Source organism: Thamnophis sirtalis, unplaced genomic scaffold (genome assembly GCF_051295495.1).
Source record: "Thamnophis sirtalis isolate CommonGarterSnake01/CBP01778 unplaced genomic scaffold, rThaSir2_p1.2 scaffold_7, whole genome shotgun sequence".
Lineage (NCBI taxonomy): Eukaryota > Metazoa > Chordata > Lepidosauria > Squamata > Natricidae > Thamnophis > Thamnophis sirtalis.
The window spans coordinates 2,834,285-2,859,650 of record NW_028261387.1 but is presented as its reverse complement, the minus strand read 5'-3'; the positions used below and the strand labels follow the sequence as shown (position 1 = coordinate 2,859,650).

Here is a 25,366-nt window from a genome sequence, read left to right as displayed (position 1 = left end):
TAAAAAGTAGAGATAAAAAAAATAAAAATACAGTATTAAAATTCATGTCACCCATTCCATCTAAACGGGGCTGGATATCAATCAACAGCCCCAGGCCTGCCGGAAGAGCCAGGTCTTGACGGCTTTACGGAAGGCCGGGAGAGTGGGAAGGGTCCGGATCTCTACGGGTAGATCGTTCCACTGGCCGGCGCAACAACAGAGAAGGCCCTCCCCCAGGGAGTCGCCAGCCGGTGCCTTTGTAACTTTGGTCACTGAACTGTTGTAAGTTGAGGACTACTTGACATAGTACTGCTATGCCTTGTGGCTGTAGTTGAGTAATAATTTGCCAAGTATCATAGCACATACCCAGTAGGAAAAATTGAGAGTTCATTGTTAAAATATAACTATGGTTTATGTGGCATAATCATTTACAGGAATAAAGGCCTGTTCTCAAAAACCCTGTCTCTGGATATAACAGTGCTTATACTAATCAGATATACTGCCTCTGTTCTTTGCCTAGAGAGGAAGCAGTGTGGAAATCCTATAAATAACATCCTGCCGAAAATATGAAATGTAAATGTAATGAATACATTCTCTGTCCTTTCACATATCCACAGTGCCTAAAACCAACTATATGTCCAACGCCTGTGCCTTTTAATGTTTTTTCTTTCCTTTCAAAAGCCTTTTTGAGATTATAGGCTGAATATTACAATTCTATAACTTTTCTTTATCTGTATCTCTGCGGTGATCTCGGCACTATTATGTTATTTTCCTGCTGTTCAGGAAAAAGAAAGTTTCTAACAAATTGCAGTAAATGAATGAGTGGCTATTATATACCCCAGCTATTAAAGGATTCGGATTGAAGCGTGGTGAGAATGACTCATCTTCTCCAGGTACCTAAAGACTTCACAAGCAGCCCCCCCAAAAAGTCTTTGGGTGACTCAGAAGTTTTCATCCCACCATTTAGGCGTGGAATAAAATGACAAATGGGCAGAGATTGGGTGATGTTCGTAGAATATCCAGCCAGGAATGTACAAATTACAAAGAGCATCCCTCAATATCTTGCATGACTGTTAACATTTTTTTTTTCACAGAAAAATTGTATAATTGATACAAAGCACAAAAAGAAGTTTGATTTTGATTTGATTTTATTGAAATTTGTAGGCCGCCCTTTTCCCTGAGGGGACTCAGGGCGGCTCACATAAAATCAGGGAAGGGGAAATGCAAACAGTAACATAGACACATATAATAAAAACAATAGGCAACATGCATTCATCATTCGGGAGGGGGCAACTATCTTCATCCCCAGGCCTGACGGGCTAGCCAGTTCTTCAAGGCTGTGCGGAAGGCCTGGACGGTGGTGAGGGTACGAATCTCCACGGGGAGTTCGTTCCAAAGGGTCGGGGCTACTACAGAGAAGGCCCTCCTCCTTGTGGTTGCCAGCCGACACTGGCTGGCCGATGGAATACGGAGGAGGCCCAAGTTGGGTTCAGAGGAAAGTGTTTTCATCCATAGTTCAATGGGATTTGGACCGAAGGGGAAGCGGGGAGCAGTATGGATTCAGTGAGATAGGAATTTGAGTAAGCTAGGAAAATTATTAGACAATGCAAATGTCAGATTTAATGAATCATACATACCCGCATGACTTTTACTCAGGTAAACAGGCACAGAAACTTTTCTCTTAAACAGAAATTAATGCTGAACCCATTAGGTGTTATTTCCGAACACAAACCTGCATAGGATTGAGAGCCGAGGTGGCGCAGTGGTTAGGGTGCAGTACTGCAAAGCCACTTCAGCTGACTGTTATCTGCAGTTCAGCGGTTCTAATCTCACCGGCTCAAGGTTGACTCAGCTTTCCATCCTTCCGAAGTGGGTGAAATGAGGACCCGGATTGTTGTTGTTGGCGATATGCTGACCCTGTAAACCTCTTAGAGAGGGCTGAAAGCCCTATGAAGCGGTATATAAGTCTAACTGCTATTGCCATTGGGTTGCAGCATTGAAAATGCCAAAATTAGATGTACAATTTTGCAGATATCCTTTGCAGATACAACCACAGTTATTGTGGATGGGAAATAATATAAGTCCTAAGGAGTCCCACCATGTTGTTATCATGGATTTCCCTAACTTCCTTTTCTGTCTCTGTTTCTTCTTCAGGGGCACACTAGATTTTAACTTCTTACTGTATCTTCTTTCTATCACACTGCTTTTTCTTACCAATCCTATCACATAGCAATAGCAATAGCAGTTAGACTTATATACCGCTTCATAGGGCTTTTAGCCCTCTCTAAGCGGTTTACAGAGTCAGCATATCGCCCCCACAGTCTGAGTCCTCATTTCACCCACCTCGGAAGGATGGAAGGCTGAGTCAACCTTGAGCCGGTGAGATTAGAACCGCTGAACTGCAGATAGCAGTCAGCTGAAGTGGCCTGCAGTACTGCACCCTAACCACTGTGCCACCTCGGCTCTCACATGATACCATGTTATCCTCTTGCATTCCTCCTTCCATGTTTGCCTTTTGTTCTGCCTGTCCACCATGATCTCCTACTCTCTCTAATCTCCTATCACCTCCTCATCCAGAGATTCATGTTATTTCAGAATAGAAATCTCCGCTTTCCATATTTGCTACCTACTGCAAAAGCCTGAACATCGTATTGGAGGCAATCTAAGACAATGAACAACTATTTGAGAGTTCAACTACAACTTAGCTTTCATTTCAAATGGCCAAGGAACATTCTAAGCTGTTATGATGGTCCTTTTAGACAGGAACCAAGTTATCATTTAACCTTATTCTGCATCTGATACTGCTATTTTAAGGATTGGTTTAGTAGAGATGATCTTTTGGAAGCCCATGGATCTTGGACAGCTTCCTTGCCACACAGGACCAGATGCTACCCTATCGCAACAGCCTTTCTGAGACCACATTATTATAATTAAATGACTGATTTAACATTTATTTCAGCTTCCTATTACACTGATGCAATCAGAATAGCTTCTAAAAATAAGACCCATTTACGTATATATTTTGGATTTCATGATAAAAAAAAGGAACCTCTTGAAATACTGGGCTGGTGATTTTGTTAAAAATTAATCCTCAGTTTAATCCACTTAAAGGTTTCAGCCCTAGGCTACAGAGAGCAGGTGTTTTTTGCATGAGAGATTTGTAAACAGCAGAATATGCAAAATATTCTTCACTTCTCCTGGGGCAGACATCCATAAAAGCCAAATTACACAAGTAGCTAAATTATTTGTTATAAAATACATGCAGATTGGGGGGGAAAAATTGCACACGAAGAGGAAAAATAGTTTATTCTCTCCTCCAAACTGAATCTGGATTAGAATCATATACATAAGCAATAGCTTTGATGTGGAAGGATCTTCAGTACCCCATCTCCTGGTCTTGGACAGATGGATTCTTATTAATTACTATTACTATGACTATTTATTAAATTTATAGGCCGCCCAATCCCGGAGGACTCTGGGCGGCTTACAGAAATAAAAATATTAAGAAAGATTAAAGACAAATAAAACACAACAGATTTAAAAGAGACACAACATACACCCAGTCTAAGCGGGGCTGGACCTCAATCCAGATGTCAACAGCCCCAGGCCTGCCAGAATAGCCAGGTCTTAATAGCTTTTCGGAAGGCCATGAGAGTGGGTAGGGTCTGGATCTCTGGGGGTAGCTCATTCCATAGGGCCGGAGCGGCAATAGAGAAGGCGCTATTCTGAGGCGTCGCCAGCCGGCATTGCCCAGCTGATGGCACCTGGAGCTGATGGCACCTGTGCGATTTTATCAGTCTTAGGGAGGTGTGCGGCAGAAGACGGTCTCGTAGATATCCGGGTCCTAGGCCACGTAGGGCTTTAAAGGTGATAACCAGCACCTTGAATCGTGCTCGGAGACCAATAGGAAGCTAGTGCAGCTCGCAGAGGATGGCTGTAGTATGGGTATACCTAGGTACACCCGGTATCGTTCGTGTGGCTGCATTCTGGACTAATTGTAGTCTCCGAACACTTTTCAAGGGCAGCCCCATGTAGAGCGCAATAAACGAGAATATTTATAGCTCAGGGTTACAATGAGGCACTAGTAACACTGATGATGTTGAGAACATCTGCAAGATAGCAGCCAAGCTCAGCACCCAGGACCCCTTCATTCTTGTTGATACAGTAATTATTTCCACCCAGTAAAGCACAGGCCAGTTCCAAAAAAATAAAATAAAAATCATGTTAAATAAAAACATTGTAATAAAGTCAACAATTTGTGAAAACAATAAACACTAAAACAAAAGCAAATGTATGGATCGGATTTATTCAGCCATCTATCTAATAGTATGACTCTAAATTGCTCACTTACAGTCCATAAAAGACAAAGTTAAAAACAAAAGCACCTTCTTCCCCGGGGGGGGGGGGGGGGGGGGGCAGACCAATCATCCGTGCAGCTTAACCCCCATCTTACTTAGCCCAATGCTTCGGAAAAGAGCCAGGTCTCGATTCTAATGCACAGATTGGTTGACATTGAGGAGACTAATATTTTAAATATATGAATGTTAAGGTTTTGCAAACTTATGACAACTTGGTCTCGAAAACATTCACCATCACTGCAGTATAGTATGTAGTCAAGAGTATGCAGAGCCGAGGTGGCGCAGTGGTTAAATGCAGCACTGCAGCTACTTCAGCTGACTGCTATCTGCAGTTCGGCGGTTCAAAGCTCACCGGCTCAAGGTTGACTCAGCCTTCCATCCTTTCGAGATGGGTGAAATGAGGACCCAGACTGTGGGGGCGATATGCTGACTCTGTAAACCGCTTAGAGAGGGCTGAAAGCCCTATGAAGCGGTATATAAGTCTAACTGCTATTGCTATTGCTATTAGAGAATGTACATTGATATGAAGCTATCCTAAACTCAGATAAGGTTTTGATTTAGCAGTCTAAGTTGAGCCTATCTCTTCCTTGCTACTGCAACCACCTGTTCTTGTAGGGACCTATTCCTTTGGAGAGAATGCTACCTTATTCCACAATATTACCATGTTATTCTGCTTCAGTTTCAGATTCCTGTTCTTATCCAGCCCCACCACTTTTGTCAGGCAACGTTCCCCGATTCAGGTAGAAACGAGAGCATAATCGGGGTCTCTAATGACTTGATGTAGATATTGAACCTGCAGGGAGGAAAGAATAGAATATTTTGGAACGTCACAAAACAAAAAAAAGCTCCCTGGAGCCAAACAGAAATCTCCCTGTCATGGCTGCTTCCCGCAGTAACCAAGAAAGAAACCAATCATCTCCATTTTGCAGAATTAAGAGTACTTTTACTGGTCATGAGTAGATAGTAGCTAGGAAAAGCAAGATCTGAGGCGAAAGCGTGCGTAATCATAGATATCAATATGTGACCCAATGCCCTCCCCTTGGTAACCCCATCCCATAGTCCAATCCAAACACCCCACAGGTGTCATGTGGGAGACATCTTCAAAAATCACCAGCAGGTTGGTATGCCGGACCGTTGGCCTTGGCGGCAAATCCTCTCTCTGCAGCATGCGCAGTAGATGGTGAGAACAACTCCCTTTTAACAGCCACTCCTGCACAGTCTCCCTCACCCAAATATCATGCCCTCCCTCCCCGTTTCAATGGCAGCCGAAAAGCAAGCTGCAAAACAGAGGCTGACACTCCCATTGCTGATTTCTGGTGATGGAACTGCCAGTAAGAATGAAGTTACATAAACTCTGTGCCTCCAATTCCCAAATTGTTCTATTCCAGCAATATCCCTTGACTTGGATTGTTTGGGGAAGCAACCTACTAGCATTTTCCATGCCTCACCCCAAGAAAATCTGTTTCTGGATTATATCCAAACCTAAAGCCAGACAATAATAGATCTAGATAATTAGTTCCTCCCAAGTTTGTAGATGGGCAGCCATTATCCTTTCAGGTTAAAAAAAGTAAGATCCTAATGTGTTCTGATCCCCTCCTCCGTCCAGTAACGAATGCCGAGACAAGCTTAACTGGGATATACTTTAATAGCAAGACACCAAAACCTTGGTGGCTGAAAGCCAAGCAGAACAAACAGATAAGGACCTTGGCAGCAACTCAGACAAACTCAGGCAGCAATAAACACAGATAAGGCTTGGCAGCAATCCAGCCTGCCAAGCTCACAGTAATGTCCTCCGACATTCAATCCTGCGTTGACTTCTGCAAAGAGGGCCTTGTGCACAAGTAGCTTTTTATAGTCTGGAGAGGAGACTAATGACCACAAGCTGAGTACAATCACCTCCTGTAATTGCATAATTGTACGCCTAGTAGCTCTCCGATGGCGTGCATCCAGGAATAACTCGCTACTGGCCTCCGGCTCACTCTCCCTTGTCTTCTCCCCACTGGTCCAAGGCTCAGGTGCCTCCTAGTGGCCAACCAGCCTCCCTGCTCCCGGCTTGGAGTCGGAACCCTGTCCAGGGTCCTCCACATCCTCCAGAACCAACTCAGAAGGCCCCTCGCTGTCGGAGTCTGGTGGCAGCTCCAACGGCACCTGCTGAGCCACAACACTAATGTATATGTTAATTATGCATTTAGCCTGACTCTAAATTTTTCAGAAGAACTAAATTTGTTTTATCAAAAGTCTAGCACACACCTAGTATGGTTGAAAGTGGGTCCTGTTGATTTAATCAGGGTCTATTAGCTCAAGACAGTTCCCAGAATACACTTTCCTATCATAGATTAATGCTTACAAATCTTATACTTTAGAATTAAAGTGATATAACTGTACTGTTGCCACCAAATTCGTTAAGGGACATAATGGATTTATGGACTGTGAGATTACATATGCATATGTATTAGTAATTCAGTTGCCTAGCTCATAAACATTACCTCTCTTTCTCCTATACATATACTATATTTTACAACTAAATGGACATATACTTACAGCAAAAACAAACAGAACATAGCTACCTCGGCCAAAAAGAGCCAAGGTGGCGCAGTGGTTAGAGTGCAGCACTGCAGGCCACTTCAGCTGACTGCTAACTGCAGTTCGGCGGTTCAAATCTCACCGGCTCAAGGTTGACTCAGCCTTCCATCCTTCCAAGGTGGTTAAAATGAGGACCAAGACTGTTGGGGGCAATATGCTGACTCTGTAAACCGCTTAGAGAGGGCTGAAAGCCCTATGAAGCGGTATATAAGTCTGCTATTGCTATTGCTAATTACTTGCCCCTCTGTAAAAAAAAGATTAATTAAAATGTGTGAATATTTTCATTTTAATCTCACAGTGACTTCTGGAAGAAAATAAGAGTTTTCCTCTGTTGAACTGATGCCAGATACTGTACATTTACTTGGAAATAAGACTTGCTTTGTTGAAATAAAGATGTTCTTACTTTAAAAATATTTTTTTAAAAAAAACCTATATTCCATAGCTACATACATGCTTAGAATGACTTCCCCTGACTCCCGTAACTGTTGGGTTAAAAAGAAGTATGGAACTCCAGTGAAAAGATGATGCCTGTGTAAGCCTTAATGTTAATCAGAGACCAGCCTTCTGTGGCATGCCATTCTCTGGGTCATTATTTAGCAGGGCAGTTAACCTGGGCATATTCTTGGCAGATTACAAAACCAATAGTGGGAAGTAACATGACAAAGGAAAAATAGGAACTGAAATCATTTCTTTCTTGGGAAAGATCTGTTGTTTGGAGAGATAGGAGTTTGCATAAACAATGCCTAATTTAGCAACAGATTATATAATGAATAAAGAAAATCTGAGCAGACTTTGGCTCTTTTTGCTAGACCTTAAATTATTAAGCCTATCTGGAAGTGATGCAGAAAACGGTAATTTGTTCCTTCAAATGGGCAGAATAAAATGAATGACAGTTTAGCGTCAATAACAAAAATATGTAACGGAACTGCTCATTTACACAGCAGAGAAAGCATGCAATTAATTGAGGTCTCAAGTCATTCAATTAAATTACGTCATAGTGCTTTAGGTGAGAAACAGTGCATGAGATTAGAAAAAGCATTAATTTTTATCCATTTTTATTTCTTCGTATGGCAGCAAATAAAACAAGAAAAATCACAATTAATTAGGATTAAAATGAAAAAAAATAACTGTTCTAAATTGTCTAAGAAGGATTAAAAGAGATAACACAGCATATTGTACTATAGAAGCTATAGGAGAGTAATTAGCTGTGGTTAAAGAACTAAAAATTGATATGATAATAGGAAATCAAGATAAAACAAGTCAGAATGCCCAGGATATTTAGTAATACATTAAAAAAGCATATTAAATGGGAATACAAACAATTTCAACATCACGAAAGGTGTATATTTTTGTTATACAAAAGTGTTATATCCCATCCAAATTATTTTTAAAATAGCATGGATATTTCATATGAAAGCTCTCTTCCATTTTTTCCTTCTTCTTGCCACACACATAATGGAAGATTCAATTAGGATACAAATAATTATTTTACCTTTCTATGTATATTTTTAGTATTTGTAAGAGAAGCAGAGAACTTGTTTCAAGAAAGTAAATTGTTTGATAAAGTAGCACACTTATTTTTTAAAAAAAACAACATGCCAACTCTTAAAAAAACATACTAAACAATTCACTCAGTGACAAGTGAATCTCTCACATTCTATGATTCTGTATTATTCTTTGGCTATTGTGAAAAAAACAATAAAGTTTAATAGACTTATATTCAGAGCTCTACCCTATTCTTATTTTAAATTGTTCATATAGGATTTTATTAGTGATATGTGTTTGAACCTTGTGCTTTGATATGGCCAATAGGCTTCCATAAAGATTATTATTATTATACAATTGTATCACAGCGGCCAGTTGTTTCGCCGGATTTGGCATTGGTTACTAGTCGGGCCCCACCCAGGGGTCCTAGGACGTCGTAACGTATTTTCGTAATATGCGTGCAGATCCAAGCAGTGCGGCTTTTTGCATTTTGACTGATGGTGATTTTGTCAATTTTTAACTGTTTTAAATGTAATTCCAGTGCTTTTGGAATAGCACTCAGTGTGCCAATTACCACTGGAATTACCACTGCTGGTTTGTGCATTATTATTATTATTATTATTATTATTATTATTATTATTGTCAACAAAACAATTGTATCACAGCAGCCAGTTGTTTTGGCGGATTTGGCATTATTAGTATTAATAAAAATAATTATTAATTTGGGATTATTATTATTATTATTATTATTATTAAAGTTTAATAGTCTTATATTCAGAGTTTAAATAGAATTATGGATACCACAGGTTCTCCTCACAATAAGCAAGCTTATACAGGGAATACCATAGAAGTCTATGCAAGCATGAATTCATTTTTTTTCACAACTGATTTCATTGGCTTTAGATGTAACATCAATGCATAAATTGAACATCAAAAATAATATGCTCCAAAGAAAACTTTCATTTCACATCTCATCCATGGTTCACTCATTCCACTGCTAATTTAAGTGTACATTACACTTAAAAGTATACAGTAGAGGTCCAGTGTTAAAAAAAAATCAGATTAGGAATAGGTCACAGTGGAGAAAATCCATATACTGTATCTGGTCACTAGGCATCAAAAATAACTTGATAATAATCATCAATCAACACTGTGATGCACCTGCATGAGTGAACTATTCTGTAGTTCAAGAAAATTTTCCAGATAGGTAACCATATGTAGTCAGTTGAAAAGAAGAAATTGAGACGTGACTACCTGTGAATCAGGTAGTGTGTCCAAGGAATGTGTGGTTAAATTCCATTTTGCATTTTAGGAATAGATGGAAAGAAGCATAGTAAGTGAGTTGGCATCTCAGCAATGTTCAGTGGTACAAAATGCAATGTATTCTAAGAATTCAAATATAATTATTTCAATGTTGTTGTTGTTGTTTCGGTACGTAATTATCAGTGCTGTCAATATTGGCCCAAATTCATTCTTTTTTTTTATTTTTAGATTTAGGTTAGAATTTTTGCCTGCTCAAGTTAAGTGCTAGTGAGGAATCTTAGTATGCCATTCCTGGATACACAAAGAATAATATTTTTGCCTAGAAGCAGGAAATTCCCCAGAGGGGGAATAAAATCTAAACAAATAGTCAAACGAACAGCTGAAATACCCACTTACCACCCTTCTCCATTATGCTGCTAAAGAAGTAGGCAATCTACCCTACTCTGATTTAGAGACATCCAAATAATCAACATCCACTACATTAAATTGTACCTGTTAAATGATAGAAGACAAAACATTATCATATGAATACACAAAATCTTTAAATGTACATTCAATGTTTTGGGAATCATCAATTGCTTCTGTTTGTTCCATGTGGCAGTGATGTATATTGTCCTAATGTTTCATTGACAAAATCTAGTGATAGATGTGTGTGTTTTGTGTTGTTCTCCATACCCATGTGCTTAGATACAAAGCTAAATTTTTTTTAAAAAAAATCTTAACCGCATGTTGCAAATAACAAATCCTAATTTTTCCCCCCAATTATATGCAGCTCCTCCAAAGTATGATAAGATATGGCCGAATATATCTTCCCTTGGGGTTTCTAACCCAAATCAAGGTAGGAGTAAGTAAAATTCCTACTGGTCTATTATGACTTCAACTGCTTTTCATAGAATCAGCAACCTAGGGGGAAAAAAAATAAGAATAAGAAGAAAATATACCATCCAAAACAAGCTGCTGAGGATTATTATGCTCATAAAAGTGAATCGTACATGAAAAAGGCTTTTTATAATGTGTACAGATCTTCCTCATGGAAGTTATAAGCACTATTATAGCTTTAATTGAATATGGGTCCCCTCAGAAGAGGGGAATTGTATAGATATCAGGGTTTTTGCATGAAAAATAAGTTTTGAGGCTTCTTGGGTGCCAGAGATTATCTTTGTCTCCATCAGATCATTTTAATGTCTCTCTCTCTCTCTCTTCTGCTTTGTTTACTTAATTGAAATGAATGTTATTTCAGTTGATATTCGGAGCTGAGATTGCAGTGAGGCCAACTTGTGGTAGTTACAGCAAAAATCATATTCGCAGGGAATTTATTTGAGCAATTTCAGCATTTTCAAATATATGTGTGTGTGTGTGTGTGTGTGTGTGTGTTTTATTTGTGCTGATAAATAAATAAAAGGAGACTAGTATAGATATATTTCAAGCTATTTAGCTCTCATCAGCTAGCCATACCCTTACTGGGATTTGAACCTGGGCTATATTACATACTAGGCAATATAGCCCAGGTTCAAATCCCAGTAAGGGTATGGCTAGCTGATGAGAGCTAAATAGCTTGAAATAGATCTATACTAGTCTCCCTTTATTTATTTATCAGCACGAATAAAAAAACACAAATATAACAAAGGCAACAGTAAAAATATTGGGTTTCTGTCGTGATGGACTCTTGTGACAAGCCGATTGGCAGATGATGGAAGCAGTTAGCTTCCTCCCATAATTGGGGCTTATATATATATATTTATTTATTTTCTTTCTTCCAAGTTTTTATTTTACCTCCCCACAAGGCTAAGTCACATTGTAGGTGACTTCCTGTGTATATGTGTGTGTATGAGTGTGCTTGCATACTGAAAGCATCACATTCCCACTATTACAGTAATAGTTCTCTCCGGAATCCCTAGTGCATTGGTTCCACATCTGAATTCCAACAACATTCACGCATAAAGAATTTACTGGCGGGTTGGTGTGATGATTATTTCAGGAGGGAAAATGATGTGGGTTTAAAAGAGAGGCTGGGGGTTGAGAGAAGAATAAAAGAGGTAGCAAGAAATGTCAGCATTTTAAAAGTTGGGTTCTGTAGAGCTTTTGCCCAGAAAAATGCATTTAGTCAGGTGGAAGTCTGTTCAGTACTTCGCGTGGAATTATTTTGCTCCTTAAAACAAATGGTGTTGGTGTACAGCTTGCCATCGTTATACACAGGATGTTCCTTTTAAACTCTTAATGAATACAGATGGAGGAGGAAATGAGCAGAAGAAGATCCAGGAAATAGCTTCTAAGCTAAACAAAATGTATTAGCAATTTGTTGGAGAGCTAGATTGGAAAAACTGCTGTCTTAGTCCTTGATCATAGGAAAGAAATTGAGACTGTCCTAAATACATAAATTACGCGCAGCTAGAATTGTTTTAAACATGGGCTCTATATTATATTTCACCGTTTCTTTCCATGCCTCTTGGAGAAATGCTGTCGGGTATGTCCCAATTTAGAAAGAAAGAGCCTTCGATTGCATTCGTAGTGAAAGGAATACTTTTACCAAAGTATTGGTTACAAGATAGAAAAAGGCAGATCTGAGGTTTTAGCATGAAAGCTGCCTACTTACCTTTCCATTTCCCAGGTCCCCACCTCCTAACTATCTCCGTTGTCTCCAGTGGGATTCAAACAAATTGTTTTGGTAACAGCTTCGAGGTTTGGCTGCCTCGGTGATGGTCCACATGCTATACCAGAGCTGGGTTCCTACCAGTTTGCACCTATTTGGTAGAACCGGTTCGGTTCAATCTACCGAACCGGTTAGAAGAGGTTCCACCAGTGGACCCGGAAAGCAGGCCACACCTACAGAAGAGGTCCCAAAATTGTTTGAAACCCACCACTGCCCCCCCACACAGACAGACAGACAGACTGACACAGAGAGAGGGAGAAAGAGAAAGAAAGGAAGAAATAAATAAAAAAAGAAAAAAGAAAGAAAAAGAGTGAGAGAGAGATGAAAGAAAAAAAGAAAAAAGGGACAGAGAGACAAAAGGAAGGAAAGAGAGAGAGGGAGAAAGAGAAAAAGAAGGAAGGAAGGAAAGAAAGAAAGAAAGAAAGAAAGAAAGAAAGAAAGAAAGAAAGAAAGAAAGAAAGAAAGAAAGAAAGAAAGAAAACAATGGCCGGCAAGCCACTCCCACCAGGTCACATGGCTGTCAAGCCACTCCCACAAAGGAGGCCACACCCACAGAGTAGGTTCCAAACTTTTTTGAAACCCACCACTGTTCTATATCCATAGTTGTGACCTGAGGGTTGGTCAGCCAGTATTTCTGGAAGGCACTTGAAATGGTTTCTTTTTCTTTGTCCTCCCTTCCTACTTCCTAGCTCCCTCCATCCCAGGATTCATGGCAATCTGGCATCAGAGAAGCAGTGATGGGGCAAAGCAGGACTGACCACTCCAGTGCCACACTGGATAGATTAGATCCAATCTACTTTGCTTCCATGTTATCTTGATCTGTTTTCTTTTTACCAGAACTACAAAAATCTACCTTCCAAAGAGTGGTGTTAATCTTAAATGGAGCCCGCAAAAAATTATTCCCAGTTATCACAAGCTTTCATCATTTCAGAGTATTTTTATTCCTGTGGTACTTAAATAATTAAAAGTCAAACACATTTTAATCTACTGCAAATTATTGAAATTGGCTATTTACACCCTAATTCCGCAATAACAAATCTTAGTCAAACCAGCAAAATTAGTATTGAATCCTGAATTGAATTATTTATTGTTCAATTTATGAAAGTTAGCCACTGGCGATAATGAGAGAAACAAGCCTTCGCAAAACACATGGGTTGTATCATAAATGATTGTAAAGAATCTCAAACTATTATTTGAAAGTGCTATATAGCTCTTGAATTTGAATTTGAATTTATTAAAATTTATAGGCCGCCCTTTTCCCTGAGGGGACTCAGGGCGGCTTACAATCACAAGGGAGGGAAGCAATTAAGCTTGTTTTGTAGCAAAAGAACCCCGCTATCAGCCAAACAATTAAGTCATATTGTTCAGGTTAAGTTGCAAAATGATAATTCAATAAATGTGTTGCTACTTGAAATGGATTGCATTCGCTGTGAATGCTTACACAGGGTGATTCATCACAGTTGTAGTTACTGAAACAGGAGTTAGTTAAATAGGTATAAGTTAAATAAGTAGAGATACATCAGGAGAAAATGGAATTTGGTTCAATTTTAAAGAACAAAACTTTAGTAAGAAAATCACACCTATGTCCCAAGAGAATACATGACAGTGATTTAAAAATGGGGAGGGGGAGAGGAGATACTGTCTGTCTGCAAATTTTGAAAAGGTTCTTCACACAACTATATAAGGAAAGGGAGAAAAACAGCATGTTTCTCTCCCTTGTTATTTGTGTGGATAACATTAATACAGGTAGGAAACTGGGCTGCTTTCATGGTCTTTGGAACGTAAACCGGTTGTCTCCTATCTTGACAAAATCTACTAGGCCTCTGGAGGAACGTTGTGTTCATATTTGTGAGTAAGTACCGCTCTTCTTCTAATCTACCAGGTTTATACCTCCCAACGACCCATAAGATCCCACAGGCTGGGCCTCCTCCGGGTACCATCGACCAGGCAATGCTGGTTGGTGACTACTCAGGGGAGGTCTTTCTCTGTAGTTGCCCCGGCCCTGTGGAATTATCTACCCGCAGAGATCCGGACCCTTCCCACTCTCACGGCCTTCCGGAAAGCCGTTAAAACCTGGTTGTTCCGGCAGGCCTGGGGCTGTTGACCCTAAAATACGGTCCAGCCCCATTCAGAATAGAGTGCATGATGTGTTGTATTTTATATCTATTTTCTTCCTTGTATCTTATTTTTATTTTCTTTTTTTTATTATTGTTGTATTGTAAGCTGCCCGGAGACCTTCGGGATCAGGCGGCATATAAATGTTATTAAAACTTAAAACTTTCTAGCAAAGCCGAACTCCAATTCATGCAGAGAATTAGACTCAATATCTATCTTTCAATATGAATTAAAATTGCACCTAGCATAAAAATACAATATACCTGTATTCAACACACAGACACACACACATTGTATAATATAACAGCATAAACAAAAGACCCAAACATGGGTGTATCAAATTAATCTTCCTATTTAAAAAAATCAATCAAAACATGATTTGCTCTAAGGCATAACCCTCCAAATACCTGCTTTCAGTTATTTCAAATTTAGCCGTGCTTGCTGTTTTTTTTCTATCTAAGTTGCAATCCCCAATGGGAGGCAAGAAATTCTTGCATTCATATATTAGCATTTCCTATTTTGTGACAAACGTTGCATCCTATAAATATGGAAGAAGGCCAAAATACCCTACTTAAAAGGTACATATTAATGCAAGGTTACTAAGAGCTGGAACCATGTAGTGAGCAACGGAAGGGAAAATTCTTCAGCGGAAACTACTTAAAAATAAAACAGCAGATGTTATCTTCTGCAGCATCAAATACTTTTGATACAGCATGTGAGAAGGAAATAAAACATTGGTGATGATGGCGGGGAATGTTCAATTTGGTTTGCAATGCGCTTGCCACAGTTCTTATAGCAAAGCTGCCAATGCATGATGCAATGAGAAATTTTATTTTTCAGACAGCTTGTCATTGAGTTTGACACCGATTTTTCTTTTAAAAAAACATTTTCTTTAATTTCCTTAACTCCATATAGTAGATGAAGAATTATTTTTCCAGGAAAGGGCTATGAGGTGCATCACAAGACCCTTGATTCCATGTATAATTTTGAACAGGCCATGGAGAACTTTCAGTTCTGGGGCCTTGGGTAGATCTTGCCTTAATTTCATTTCAGAGCTCTGGCAAAAATCATCCGTCTTGTTGCTAGTAACCCAGATGGAGATTGGGGAGGTGGGAGAGATCGGTTCCACCACAAAACCGCGGACGACAAAATCGCGGTCGACGAAAGCGTGTATGTGACGTCATCACAGCGCGACGAAAAAGATCGAAAAATGTAAAAATAAAGCGAAAACCTTACCCTAACCCCCCCAAACCTAAACCTAACCCTAAACCTAACCCTAAACCTAACCCTAAACCTAACCCTTAACCTAACGAAAAACCTAACGCTAACCCTTAACCTAACGCTAACCGTAACGCTAACGCTCTAAACCTAACCCTAACCCTTAACCTAACCCTAACCCTAACCCTTAACCTAACCCTTACCTTTATGTGAATCGGCTTGCTGTAATTTAATTTTTATTTCAATTTTTCGATCTTTTTCGTCGCGTTGTGATGACGTCACATACGCGATTTCGTCGACCGGGCTTTTGTGGAACGCGGTTTTGACGGGTCACGGGAGAGATCCACTTTAAGTCTTAGCATTATATTGGGAATTATGGGCTATTTGCACGAATGACTTACAATCTGTTTTTTAAAAAGTCTGCTGTAACATATCCAGTGAAATTAAAAGAGAATTGACAACTAGACAGATTCTTTGGGTATTAAAAGTTTCTTTACCATGTGGAATGGGAAAAAGGAATGATTACCCTTAAGATTAGTTGTTCTGTTTGCTTCACCTAACTAAAACAAATGAAACAGGATATTGGTATCAATATCCCCTGTGGGGAGGTAAATGAATAATGGAATGTCTCTGTTTTGGGAGATTGTGTACGAGAGATTTGAGAAGATTTGAGATTTGAGAAGTTTATTTATATGCCGCCCTTTTCCCTGGGGGGACTCAGGGCGGCTTACAACTCGAAAAGGGGGGGAAACAAACATTTAACACGTAGGACAGTACGTCATTAAAAAACACAACATTCATACCATTCGGGTGGGTTACAGTCTTTAGCCCCAGGCCTGACAGGATAGCCAGATTTTGAGGGCTGTGCGGAAGGTCTGGAGGGTGGTGAGAGTACGAATCTCCACGGGGAGATCGTTCCATAGGGTCGGAGCAGCCACCGAGAAGGCTCTCCTCCGCGTGGTTGCCAGTCGACATTGACCGGCAGATGGGACTCGGAGGAGGCCTAATCTATGGGATCTAATAGGTCGAGTGGAGGTGATTGGCAGTAGGCGGTCTCTCAAGTACCCAGATCCACTACCATGAAGGACTTTATGGGTGACAAGTAGCACCTTGAAGCGTACCCGGAGATCGACAGGTAGCCTACATGACACGGGCCTACATGACACAGAAAGGCCAGGTATTTGGGGATGATCGCTAAGCTGGCTAAGAGTATAAAAGACTGTAAACAACTGCCTTTCGGGGTTCAGATTTTTGCTTGCCCAATTGCTCCTGAACCTTTGCGCAAATAAACCTCTCCCTCTGACAAAGAGCTAGTCTTGTCTCATTTTCTGCTACAAAATCAAAATATTATTTAAAAGGCAGCGTCCTCCTTAATAAATGTCTGAAATAGTCCTTGGCAGCACATGAGTTTTCTGCTGGTATTTCTCGGATACTCTGAGCAACATTCTTTTTTTTTTTTTCTTTTCTTTTTGAGGCTACTAACAGTAGCGTTGAACTTCCCATGCTGGATCATGTGCATTTTGGATATTTCATGCAGTGATACGATTTCAATGTTTTATCAAAATAATGGAATCATATTGACATTTTGAAAGCACAGCACAGTTGCCTTGACAGCTCCCAGACAGCCTGCCCCAAATGAGCATCTGTCATTCATAGACGGGAAGTATTTCTGTTATTTTGCTTTTTTATTTTATTTTTTTTAACCTCAGGATTTTATATTTATAAGCATGTCGGTGAAAGATTGCAGTTTTATATAAGTTATGCTATTGTTGGCAATAAATCATTAGTTATTTGTTGGCATGAGAACTGCAGAGACACTTTCAGATTGATTGAGGGGGGAAAAAATGACCTTAGATTTACCCTGAGGGTAGTTAATGAATCAGAAATGGTTGTTACGGACCTGCAGCAAATTAAGTCTAATGCAAAATTTCTAAGCTGATAATGAAAATCGGATTTGTTTCTCCCTTTGTAATGGACAGGGAAAGGAAGCGAATGATGGAGATACTAGGGAGAGAAATGGTGTAAAGATGCTTTCCCCCCCCTCCCTTAATTGCAGCATAATTAGGAAGGAGAAACACAACTGCCATGCAAAGTGAAACAATCTGGACCATAGCAGTTCAGACAGCTAGGAGGGAATGAAATCCTTTATCACCCACTTTTCTCTGTGCAAAAATTGACAGAAAACAGTACTTATGTATGGGGGGAGCCTCCAGAAAAGAAGGTGTGTCTGACCAACACACATAGAGAAAAAAAAGTATTGTCCACGTAGCTTCTTTAAAAAGCACAGATTATCAATTCTACTTTCCAAACTTTATGTTAGAAAGCTAGAGATCCAGAAGTTTCTCATAAATGCAGGTCTGGCGTTACTTGGAGAGCTAAATGGAATAAATCCAACGATTGCTCTCATTTTTCTCCTAGAGAAAATGGCAAAGATTTTTACCCCAATGAAATCCACATGAAGAAATCATGTGGAAATCAATGAAAAGATCTGCCAGTTGGCATATTTCATCTATCTATCTATCTATCTATCTATCTATCTATCTATCTATCTATCTATCTATCTATCTATCTATCTATCTATCTATCATCTACCTATCATCTACCTATCATCTACCTATCATCTATCTATTTATCTATCTATCATCTACCTATCATCTACCTATCATCTACCTATCATCTATCTATCATCGATCTATCTATCATCTATCTATCTATCTATCTATCTATCTATCTATCTATCTATCATCTACCTATCATCTACCTATCATCTACCTATCATCTATCTATTTATCTATCTATCATCTACCTATCATCTACCTATCATCTACCTATCATCTATCTATCTATCATCTATCTATCTATCTATCTATCTATCTATCTATCTATCTATCTATCTATCTATCTATCTATCTATCTATTCATCTATCTATCTATCTATTCATCTATCTATCTATCTATCTATCTATCTATCTATTCATCTATCTATCTATCATCATCTATCTATCTATCTCATCTATATATCAGTGGTGGGATTCACTTACCTTCCCTACCAGTTCGCAAATATGAGCATGTGCTTGCTTCGCTCACACACACTGTCTGTGCATGCACAGTGCTTGCGCATTATTCAGGGCGGGTGGGCGGAGCCTCCCACAGCTGCCGCTACCAGTTCACCCGAACCAGAGAGAACCAGTTGAATATATATCATCCTCTGCAGAGGTAGATATCACCTATCTACCTCTGCTATACATCACCTATTTACCTCTATCTATCTATCTATCTATCTATCTATCTATCTATCTATCTATCTATCTATCTATCTATCTATCTATCTATCTACAGTATTTATCTATTTATCTAGTGTTCTGATCCCCTCCTCTGTCCAGTAACGAATGCTGAGACAAGCTTAACTGGAATGTCACAGCACTTTATTAGCAAGAAACCAAAACCTCGGTGGCTGAAAACCAAGCATAACAAACAGATAAGAACCTTGGCAGCAACTCAGACTTTGACAGATAACAGCTTCTCCAGCGTTAGGAGTGACATTGAATCCTGCAAAAGGGGCGTGTGCACAAGCATTCCTTTTATAGTCTTGAGAGGAGTCTAATGACCACCAGTTATAGATGTAATCTAAGTGGCTGGATTATGCTCAGCAATATTTTAATAATTTATTTACAATGATATTTTCTCTGCCATTTTCCTGCCCAGCTTTTTTATTCTTCTTGCGATTCATTTACCTGTAGTTGTGTCGTTCGATCTGATGGTCACTTTTATTAATGGCTCAGTTTTGTTATTTTAGAGAGGCTTACAGCAATATGGTGAAATTTATTACTCCCTCATTTTCCTTTAAAGACTATATTTTAATTACCTCCTGATTTAAAATTACAGAACAGATTGTTGTTGGTTGGCAAAGCAATGGAAATGGTTTGCAATATGGCTTTAGAATGTGATCAACAGGATTGAGTGTGGGTTTAATGTGAATCATTCCAGAATGACAGAAAGTAGTTACTTAGTAAGAAAATGCAGAAACCATGGGTGTGGGAGAAATTAGAATGAAATTGACTTCCAATATTTGATTTGAGTTTAAAAGTTCTGATGTCCCAGCTTTTTCAAGAAGCAACTGGACTCTCTTGTTTTTCCTTGAAGATGTTTCACTTCTCATCCAAGAAGCTTCTTCAGCTCTGACTGGATGGTGGGGAATGGAAGTATTTATACTCCTTGCAGACAGCTGGACATTTGCATCCTTTTAGAGAGCCCTTGGGGCCAAAATCTTAAGTGATTTTATTATTTAATTTGGAAGGTCTGTGGATATTGTAGGCATAGGGTTATAAATGCCCTGAAATATATCTTTCGTGACCCGTCAAAACCGCGGAGGACAAAATCGCGATCGACGAAAGCGCGCATGTGACGTCATCACAGCGCAACGAAAAAAATTAAAAATTTAAATAAAATTAAAATTAAAGCAAGCCGATTCACATAAAGGTAAGGGTTAGGGTTAGGTTAAGGGTTAGGGTTAGGGTTAGAGTGTTAGCGTTACGTTTAGCGTTAGGTTAAGGGTTAGCGTTAGGTTTAGCGTTACGTTAACGGTTAGGTTTAGGGTTAGATTTAGGGTTAGGTTAAGGGTTAGGTTTAGGGTTAGGGTTAGGTTAAGGGTTAGGTTTAGGGTTAGGTTTAGGGTTAGGTTTGGGGGGGGTTAGGGTAAGGTTTTCGCTTTATTTTTACATTTTTCGATCACAGCGCGATGTTTTCGTCGCGCTGTGATGACATCAAATGTGCGCTTTCGTTGAGCGCGATTTTGTACTCCGCGGTTTTGTGGTGGAACCATATCTTTAGTTGTTCTGTGGAAGTTCTGCAAGAACTTGTGTATCATAATAAAATCAAATAATTGCTCTTTCTTTTTCTGCTACATTTTACCAGAATGGCTTGAAATCATTCATGCAGATCAGAAGCATATGTAGTAATTGGCTTGTGCTCCATTTTGTGCATGTGCTTTATTTTCCTAAATGGGAATATTCCTATTTCCATTTGACCATAAATACAAGTGCGTACAAGTCACTTCTCACATCTGGATGGGGACTGAACACTCTGTGCATACCTAAGACCGGTTTATTGTCATACTACAGGTAGTTCTCGACTTATGTCCATAAATGAGTTCAAAATTTGGGTTGCTAAGCAAGGAGGTTGTTAAGGGAGTTGTGTCCCAATTTTTGCCACAGTTGTTAAGCGAATCGCTGCAGTTAATGAATCATGCGGTCACTCGGCAAATCTGGCTTCTCCTGTTGACTTTGCTTGCCAGAAGCTGGCTGCAAAGTTAGAAATGGTGACCACATGACCCTGGGATAGTGCAACTGTTATAAATACATGCGTATTGCCAAGGGCACACATTTTGATCACATGACCAGGAGGATGCTGCAATGCTTGTAAGTGTAAACATTGGTCATAAGTCACTTTTTTCAGTGTTGTTGTAACTTCAAATGGTCACTAAATGTCACATTATTATTTTTTAAAATCCCAACGTCATATTATTTAACAGAATAACAGAATTGGAAGGGACCTTGGAAATCTTCTAGCCCATTCTAGCAATAGCAGTAGACTTATATACCGCTTCATAGGCCTTTCAGGCCTCTCTAAGCGGTTTACAGAGAGTCAGCATATTGCCCCCAACAATCTGGGTCCTCATTTTACCCACCTCGGAAGGATGGAAGGCTGAGTCAACCCTGAGCCGGTGAGATTTGAACCGCTGACCTGCTGATCTAGCAGTAGCCTGCAGTGCTGCATTTAACCACTGCGCCACCTTGGCTCATACCCATTGCTCAAGTAGAAGATTCTATACTATTTCAGACAAATGCTTGTCCAACCTCTTCTTAAACACCTCCAGTGTTGTAGTACCCACAACTTCTGGTGGCAAGTTGTTTCCGTGATTAATTGTGCTAACTGCCAGGAAATTTCTCCTTGGTTCTAGGCTGGTTCTCTGCTTGATGGTTGTAAGTTAAAAAAAAAAAAACTACCTATCCACATTTTTCTCACATTTGTAAAATATTACAGTGACTCCCATTTCTCCCCCCTCCCCGAAATGATTTAGACCAAGATTCCAAGATTTGAATCTTGAAACCATTCAACACACATAAGGGAAAATGTTCCACACAGTGGCCAGAACAATTGTTTATTCCCATATTGCCACCCATAGTTGGTTAGAACTTGCTATGAGAAAGGTGAGGAAGGGCTGACAGGATGACATAGGAACCATCTATTGGTGGCATTGTCTTAAAAGTAAGAGAGAAACAGATTCCACCAGTTTGTAGTGGGAAAAGCATCAGATAAGGACTGCTATCCTTCATATCTCCAGTGTTCTTGGCTTTGAATTTCAAAAGTTCATTGTACCAATTGCCAAGAGACACTGAAGATTATAATTTGCTACGCAGATTTGCAAATTCAAAGGCAGTGGCACTTAATTAAGCTTTATATTTCATGGTCCCAGTCAGTGGTGGGTTTCAAAAATTGTTCGAACCTACTCTGTGGGTGTGGCCTCCTTTGTGGGAGTGGCCATGTGACCAGATGGGAGTGGCTTGCCGCCCATGTGACCGGATATGAAGATGCCAGTGACATTTGTCAGAACCACCTTAAATTACCTAAGACACAGCACTGGCATGCATAAGAATAGGATGTAAACTTGTTTTTTAAAAGGCATCTTTGGTTTGCGTTAAAACAACTTCAACACACGCAATGTTCTGATTGCACCACAAATGCAGTAGTCATCCTTACCTTTCACAGAGGCACTGAGTTTTATAAATGTGAGCATGATAGTGTAGAATAATCATATCCAAGGACCAGTGGTGGGTTTCAAAAAAATTTGGAACCTTTTCTGTAGGTGTGGCCTGCTTTCCGGGTCCACTGGTGGAACCTCTTCTAACCGGTTCGGTAGATTTGACCAACCGGTTCTACCGAATAGGTGCGAACTGGTAGGAACCCACCTCTGGTCCCAGTGTTTTAAACTGAAACCATTAACCCTCTCCTCTAAATTTGTATGCCAGTGGTCTGTCAACGAAAACTCTTCAGCCTCTTCCTGTATTATTGGCATTAGTTCAAAGCAGTAGAAATCGGCTGCCATTTCAGAAACAGTTCATTGGGGCTCTGTTATCATTAGAATGTGGATATGATTGATCAAAACCCTAGCTATAAAATAGAATGGGGAGCATGACTCTTTCTTAAAATGTTTCAATTAAGACATTAATGGTGGAAAATCGGCAGCTCCAGACTAATATTAAAGATATGGATGGCCTTGGGTGCCTTACTTCCCCATTTTATAAATATAACAACTTGCTGGTTAGAATGGATCATGTGACCACCATGTGAATGGATCATGGATCAAGAGCCGAGGTGGCGCAGTGGTTAGGGTGCACTACTGCAGGCCACTTCAGTTGACTGTTATCTGCAATTCAGCTGTTCAAATCTCACCGGCTCAAGGTTGACTCAGCCTTCCATCCTTCCGAGGTGGGTAAAATGAGGACCCAGATTGTTGTTGGGGGCGATATGCTGACTCTGTAAACCGCTTAGAGAGGGCTGAAAGCCCTATGAAGCGGTATATAAGTCTACTGCTATTGCTATTGCTATTTTTGAGACATTAAGGGAGGAGCATGCTAAGCTGCTGATGAATGATGTATATATTGATATATTTGCTTCCATACAGATGATCTGTGACGCATATTGCACACAAGAAATATGAAACGTATACATATGATAAATGAAATGTGTAAACATTTCACTCTCCATTGATAAATTACAGATAGAAATGGGTGACAAAAATCTGGGTCTCATCTAATTATTTAAATGTAAGTCAGTAATTCTGATTATCTGTAGACATATAATTCAATGATATCTAAAAGATTAGAGAAGGTACAATTAAAATTTACCAAGCAGAAGAGGTATCTCCTGTTAGTTTACAACATTTTGGCCTGTGCATTTCCAGTTGAGTAATCTGTCCAAATCCATGTGACTCTCTTTTCAGCCAAAGGTTCTTGCAATAGTATGAGAAATAGATCCTACTGATTTTGAATTATGAATTTCCTGGGCATTTGTGATCAAGCTCCTTTTCCTTCGTCTTCTATGAAATTAAAGATAAGGATCTGAGTACTATCCTGACAAAAAGTGATGACCATTGTTTTGAAAATCTGCTTTCTTATATCTTGTGTTCTCTTTGATATCAAAGAGAGCTATGAAACTATTTCATCAACTATGAAATGTGCAGATGTCAGCACTTCAAGGTAGACTAAACTAAGAAACCAGTGCCACAACTCACAACTTCTTTTACTGAAACGACTTTATATCTTCATGAGAATGAAGGAGGGTCTTGTCTGAGACATTTTCATTTCTGTTATCTTTTATCTGAATTTCGTTCTCTCTACCCACTATTTTTAACATGGACTTTTATATGTTATGGCACAAAGGCATCAAAGCCATCCATGCATGGAAAATATTATTTTCTTTCCTTCTGTTTTATAAATTTCATATTCACAGGTATTGGGCCAAGATACATTTTATTTATTTAAAAAAAAAAAAACTGTTGGTATGAACTGAGATTTGACTTAACTGTGTAGTATTTTCAATTCATGTTTATTTATGAAAGTTATATACAGCCCATCTCTTACCTGGCCTCCACGCACGTATTCTGATTTCTAGGAAATAACTTGCTATGTATTTTATGTGGTGTGTCATGTTAATGCATTGCACTCCAATGAATTAGTTTATTTATTGGATTTTTAATTGGCCTATTGAGGGAAATAGTGGGTATGATGTTACAGGACAAACTTTACGGCTTCAGTAAAAGTGTGGACATTAATTTTTTTTTCCAGTGGATGTAATTTTAATTCCATTCATTCTGATTCATTATGGGAATTTTGGGGAGAACAGCCAGGATAAACATGTGATGAGAGGCATTGGACATGAAGGTGGAAATTAAAGTAATCGTATCATATTAATCACATGTATATTTTTTTCACTTTAAGCATTCTAGTATATAACCTAAAATTATATAACAGATAACCTTTAAAATAATGTTTTTAAAGGAAAAAAACTGATAAAAGCACCCTTAGACCAAACCAACAAAATTAAAATTTTATATTTATTCGTTACGTTTTTATTCTGCATCTCATTTAGGAGCTGAAGGTGACATGCATAGCACTCTATTCTCCCTTTGATCCCCACAGTAACCCTGTATGTCAGCACTCCTTCATTGAGTAATTAGGAAAGAAGACCACAAGACTCCATCGATAGAAATCAAGTGTACTTTTACTAATTATAAATGATCAGAAGCGTAGCAAAGCGAAGACTGATTATTTAGGCGCGAAAGCGAGTGATATATAAAATAACCCATTCCCCACCCCTTGGCATCCCAGTTGCAGTCCAATCATAATTCTCCCAAGTGTCAGGTGTGAGATAACTTCGAAAGGCATCACCAAGATGGAATGTCAGTGCCGTTGGCCTTGGCGGGAAACCTCCTCCGCATGCGCAGTCCGACAGGCAGCAGAACTCCAGAATCTTCCTCCAGCACAATTAGTAAACCCCTCCCAAATACCATGCCCCCCCTCCCCATTTCAATGGCAGCCGAAGCAGCAGCAAAGCAGAGGCTGACATTGTAAATTAGTTTGGATTGAGAGAGGGGGGGGAGAGAGAGGGGAGAGAGAGGGAGAGAGAGAGAGAGAGAGAGAGAGAGAGAGAGAGA

The 25,366-nt window shown here is 39.5% G+C and overlaps 1 protein-coding gene across 7 annotated transcripts in view; it reads left to right on the top strand.

The window, feature by feature from the left end:
• NTNG1 (netrin G1) overlaps positions 1–25,366 on the top strand; it is a 266,043-nt gene that overhangs the window by 195,682 nt on the left and 44,995 nt on the right. For 2 of the 7 annotated variants that reach the window (XM_087719211.1, XM_087719214.1), the window contains exon 6: positions 10,441–10,506. The exons of 3 other annotated variants lie outside the window; for them this stretch is intronic. In XM_087719211.1, coding sequence (XP_087575337.1) covers positions 10,441–10,506 — 66 coding nt within the window. Of the gene's footprint in view, positions 1–10,440; positions 10,513–19,170; positions 19,188–23,066; positions 23,113–25,366 lie in introns of all 7 variants that reach the window. 2 more of the 7 variants (XM_087719216.1, XM_087719213.1) reach the window with 2 other exon arrangements.